Source organism: Arachis ipaensis, chromosome B03 (assembly GCF_000816755.2).
Source record: "Arachis ipaensis cultivar K30076 chromosome B03, Araip1.1, whole genome shotgun sequence".
In the NCBI taxonomy this organism is placed as follows: domain Eukaryota; kingdom Viridiplantae; phylum Streptophyta; class Magnoliopsida; order Fabales; family Fabaceae; genus Arachis; species Arachis ipaensis.
This window is the reverse complement of record NC_029787.2, coordinates 75,824,086-75,829,374: the sequence shown is the minus strand read 5'-3', so window position 1 is coordinate 75,829,374 and position 5,289 is coordinate 75,824,086. Positions and strand designations below refer to the sequence as shown.

General features: G+C 33.0%; 1 protein-coding gene across 13 annotated transcripts in view; it reads left to right on the top strand.

The window, feature by feature from the left end:
* The window catches only part of LOC107633235 (protein trichome birefringence-like 24), a 19,528-nt gene continuing 15,210 nt past the window's right edge, over positions 972 to 5,289 (top strand). Inside the window, exons 1-7 of one of the 13 annotated variants that reach the window (XM_021118994.1) lie at positions 975 to 1,556; positions 1,658 to 1,693; positions 1,974 to 2,058; positions 2,344 to 2,486; positions 2,692 to 2,815; positions 3,304 to 3,489; positions 4,318 to 4,385. In XM_021118994.1, coding sequence (XP_020974653.1) covers positions 2,455 to 2,486; positions 2,692 to 2,815; positions 3,304 to 3,489; positions 4,318 to 4,385 — 410 coding nt within the window. In that variant the 5' untranslated portion in view covers positions 975 to 1,556; positions 1,658 to 1,693; positions 1,974 to 2,058; positions 2,344 to 2,454. Of the gene's footprint in view, positions 1,557 to 1,657; positions 2,059 to 2,343; positions 4,700 to 5,289 lie in introns of those variants that run through there. The other 12 variants (XM_021118991.1, XM_021118989.1, XM_021118993.1 and 9 more) reach the window with 12 other exon arrangements.

The window sequence follows — 5,289 nt, the reverse complement described above, 5'->3', positions numbered from 1 at the left end:
AATTAAAAAAATTAAAACAAAATAAACCATAATCCTTCTTCTTTGTCGTCATCTTCAGAATCATCATCATTAAAAAATTTTAAACTGCTTCCAATAAACTAACCTCACGTAACAATATGTGCAAACTCTATTTTTCTTTTTTTCGCACCTAGAAATTCAATTCATGGCAATGAATCAAATATCTAAATGTTCAAAAACTTTCAAGCCATTGTAATCCATGAGAAGACAAGAACCATAAAAAAGGGCATTAGTCACCCACGCAACAACTCAATCTGAAACAAAACTGATATGTAAGAGATTCCAATACCAACATTAAGGAGCATCGGGTAAGAAATAACTAGTTCCAGCAACATAACAACCAACCAGTATATATACAGCAACAATATGACACTACAGACACAAACAAGGAGTAGAAAATGACTATCATAAATTACAATTTTATCAATTTTGGTAATATCCAACTAAAATTCATAATGATCGCATATGATCATCCAAAGAATCCAACTCAGCAAATTGCCACAAAACATAAAAGAGTTGAAGTTTAAAACCAGCACAACAATGAGCAATCTACACAACACTCCACTATATCCAGGGAGAAATCACAATGAAAAAAGAATATGATAATGATCAAGCACACAAAGCAAGAAGCATCAAATCAACCAGGAATAAACTTTTAGCACATGAACAATCCACTATTAGAAAAATAATGAAAACTCAAGAAGCTCCGAAGGAAAAAATGAAAGTAGAGAGGAACACTACAACATTTTTGGGCCTAAGAAAACCTTTACTTGAAGCGACATTCACTACAAAAAAAAGAGTTTAAAATGGTATTTATATTACGGCGGTTTTAAAAACTGCCGTAATGTTTGGATATTATGGTATTTTATGGTGATGCCATAATTAATTTGCATAAAATAGCGTTTTTGGTGATTCTGGCGGTTTTAAACCGCCATTATCAAAATCCATCATTTGAAAAAGAAGGCCCAAATAAAATCCTTCCCCCAACAACAGAAAACCCTAACTCAAAAACCCATTCCTGAAACTAACGCGTGTTGCCACCAAACCCAAAAACAAAGACCTGTGGTATGCTCCGACGACGATCTGCTCCAGTAGCTGCTCCGGTGGCGATCTGCTCCAGTAGCTGCTCCGGTGGCGATCTGCTCTAGTGACTAATCTGGAGACGATCTTCTCAGCGGCATTATCCGCCGACGAGATTGTGTACTCTCTCAAGCGACGATCTCCTCTAGCTGGTTCTCCTCCGGCGGCACTTTCGCCTCCTGCTACAATCTCAACAAAGTTAATCTTCTTTCTCTCTCTCAATTTTCTACTGTTGTCAAAAATACCTAAAAGCTTGAAATGGAAAATCAAGTTGCAGAAACTTCATAAAACTACGAGATCTGTTGCACAAGTGTTTCCTCAGACGATCTTTTTCGGCGGCGATCTCCTCCATCAACGCTTCTCTTCCATTGACGAGATCTGTTGCGCAAGTATTTCCTACAACGTCGAGTTGTGTTCTGCAATTTTTCCATCTCCATCGAGCTTCATTGAGCATCTAGGTTAGTGTACAAATTTGCATTATCTTTTTCTGTTTACTCATGATTAGTAAATATGTCATGTTCTATGCTAACAATGACTACGTCTTTTTCTTTAATTCTAGGTTTTTTATTTTCTTTCTTGTTAGAAGAAATTGGAGGTGAGGCATTCACTAAATTTTCTTCTAATTTTGTTTGTATGTATGTTAGATGATTAAGGATTATGATGATATCTTGTTTGAGCTCCTTCCTCTATTCTATTCTTCTTCCCTCTGTTCTATTATGATGATATGATGATATCTTGTAAATTTGTATATTTGTTAGTTTTAATAATGTTGATTTCTGACTTTTGTAATTGATCAAATATATAGGTACTTCTATTACTAAATTATTTTATTTCATTCTATGTGATTTTCCGCCGTATCTCCCAAAACCTGCTAGTGCTGCGAGAACAATTGAGCATTATAGAAATTGAAGATGTTCATATAATGCATGATGCTGTGTATAATAAATACACAATGTTCAAGTAAGTGCCAAAGTATCTCAATTAAAAGTGTTTATTATGACTAATTTCTTTCATTTTTGTGATATAATTGTTTATTTAAATTCTGAAATTTTCTCCTTGAGGACTGATGTTAATGAAGAGAAAAAAAAAGAAAAAAGTATAACGATTAATTAATTAATTGATGGATCTTCTTCTTGTTTTTTTTTTTTTGTAATGATGTGTCAAGTTTAAGTTTATGAAACTGACAAAAATAACTCAGGTAACACTATGGCTTGATTCTAAAATATATTTTTAATGCTTTGACAGCTTTTTGAGCACTTGAAGAAATACCTTAGTACCAGGCATGAATTAGATGGAGAATTTACACGATCTCTCATTCATAGAATAGAAGACAACTCAAAGGCATCTAGTAGGGGAATGATTAATATAATAATATCAGTTAGTAAAATGTACATATACTTTTGAGTCTGTGAATTTAGAAATGTATCTCTTTGCTGAACTTATTCGACTAAATAGACTATTTAGTAGTATTCTCCTTTAATTTTCAGCTTGAGTATTAGCGGCAAGCGATAATCTTATTAGTAAAATATGCTTTGAGTCTTGGTTTTATAATTCTATATACTGATTTAGATTTGACATTTTCTCATTGCAAAGAGAACTAGCAGACAAGATAGCAGCAGCTGGATTCTTGGTTGTAGTTCCTGATCTCTTGTATGGTGACTACTTTAGTTATGATCCTCAATTTAATAGAGAAGGATGGTTGAAGAAACATGGAGAGGTTAGTTGTAACTTTTACCATTAGAACATGTTTATTATGTAAAGCAAAATCCAAAATTTGAATTTTCTGACCATGCTTTTGACATGTTTGTACTTTTAGGCTAAGGAATTTGAAGACACCAAACCTATTATTTGCTTTTTATTGGTTTGCTGCTGCTGCTGCTTGTTTTCTTGATGTGCCCTGACACATGATAAAGTTATCCAAGTCTTCCTAAAAAAAAGATGCAAAATTTAAATTCTTAAAGCATTTGTTCTACATTTATTGAAGTAAATTATTTAAATTTTTTAATTGCTAGCAACCTTTAACTTGTTAGCTAAACCCAAAATTGAGTTCTAGAGTAATTGACTACTAGCTAAGAATGTGAATGGATGCTGAAAATTAAATTTTTGTGTGTAGAAAAATGTGATTATTTTAGTGGGGACTGGGTCCCCAATCCTTTTAGACAATTTTATACCAATGAAACCTGTAGCGATATTAAATCTCATCAGAATTGTTTGAAGAATGGAAGGCCTGATAGAGAATTTCTGTATTGGAGATGGGATCCAAGAGGCTATGAGTTACCCCTGTTTGATGCAGGAAAGTTTCTCAACATGATGCATGGAAAAGTGTGGGCGTTGATTGGCGATTCCATATCCCGCAATCATGTGCAATTGTTGATATGCATTCTTTCAACGGTATATGTTTTATTTTGCACTGGCAAATAGCATATTAGCTTTTCACATATGGATTTTGCTCTAACTATCAATCTAGGATTGTCTTATTTGCTTGGTTAAGAGAATAAGAGTTTGTATCCATTCTTTTGGTGTCCATTGGTTTTTACAATATTTATGATTTTCCTTGTTGTTTTCTTCAATGATTAAGGGCATCAATTATAACCTACACTTTAGAATTTTGTTATTTTCCATGATCAGAATCCTTATCTTAGCATCATCTCGTTTAGATTGTGGAAACTTCTGCATGGTTTATGCAAGCATCATATAAAGGTTATGCTAACTTTTGAGGAAATTAATGCGACCCCCACTTTTAACTGTTTAAGTAAGGTTTACTTATGTTGATAATGCTGGTTTATATTTTAATGGAATTATTGTTCTTTACAACTTTTTCTTAACAGAAATTAAGTACTTCTATCTATAGTTTTGATTAAAAGAAAAACGAAACAAACAACAAATAATAATCAGAGTATTCAATCTTGTTTGGTTCAAGAGACTGGACTGGAAGGGTGAACAATTTCTTATTACAAACATTTAGTAATAATGCCCTTATTGCACTCTATGTGTTTGTTATTTTACTTCTTAGAAATTGCTTCTGTTAGTTCTGTATTTGGTTGTAGCTCCTGGTTTAAGGCTTGGAGTTTGTTCTTTATTGCATCTGAGTTTCAAGGATTTCATGATTTAACTTGAATTCTGCTTGTTTAAAACTGGATAAGTTATTGGTTGCTTGAATTACACAGTAGCAGCATTGGGAATGTTGTTTTCTTTCTATGTTTTGATTATTAATTGCAGTTGATGTTTCTTGGAAGAGGATCAAACATTGTTAACCCTGCTTCTTGGAAGAGGATCAAACATATCAGGTTAGTGACATTTTCCTTTTCTCTAGAATATGATTTACTTTTTTCAGTCTTTATGATGCTAAGGCAAGGAGAAGAAACATAAAAAACACAAAGACAGAGATAGGCATAAGAACAAGGATAAGGAGCATAAGAAGCACAAACATTGTCACAAAGATAAAGACCGCAGCAAAGACAAGGAGAAGGTGACGTCGGAATTTTTTCCAGTAAAGAATTTCATAAAAACAGTCGCGTTGTAGATATAGTCTCTAAACCGACAGAAATCCCTTCGTACAAACGTTTTGGTTGTCACAAGTAACAAACCCCTTTTAAATTGATAACCGAGTATTCAAACCTCGGGTCGTCTTCTCAAGGAATTGCAGGGAAGTATGTTCTTATTATTGGTTATGAAGATTGTAAATTGGGGGTTTTGGAAGTAAGGTGGGAATATGTTATATGACAAGTAAAATAAAATAATAATAATAAAATCCCTTGGCAAGGTATAAGAAATTGGAAGTCCAGACTTAGTTATCCTTATCAATAACAATGAAAGTTGAATCTTAATTCCACTTAGTTAACCTTTGCTAAAGCAAAGGAAAGTCAAGGGACAAATTGGTTTGATCTTCGAATCCTATTTATTTCCTAAGAAAAGATTGGGATTATTAAAGTTCAACTCAATTGGCAAGATAACAATTATCAATTATGCTGTTGAATTGGATAACTCCTGAGTTACTGATTTCTTAACCAAAACCAAAAGGAGAAAAGTAAATCTACTGGAATAAAAATGCCATCAGATGGGAAGCAATAATCATGTAAATAAAAGAAAGCAATAATAACCAAAATACCTCAAACAATATTAATTCAAAGAAAATCATAACATGAATGTAGCATAAGCCAAATAGGCAACATAACTAATATAAGCATTAAA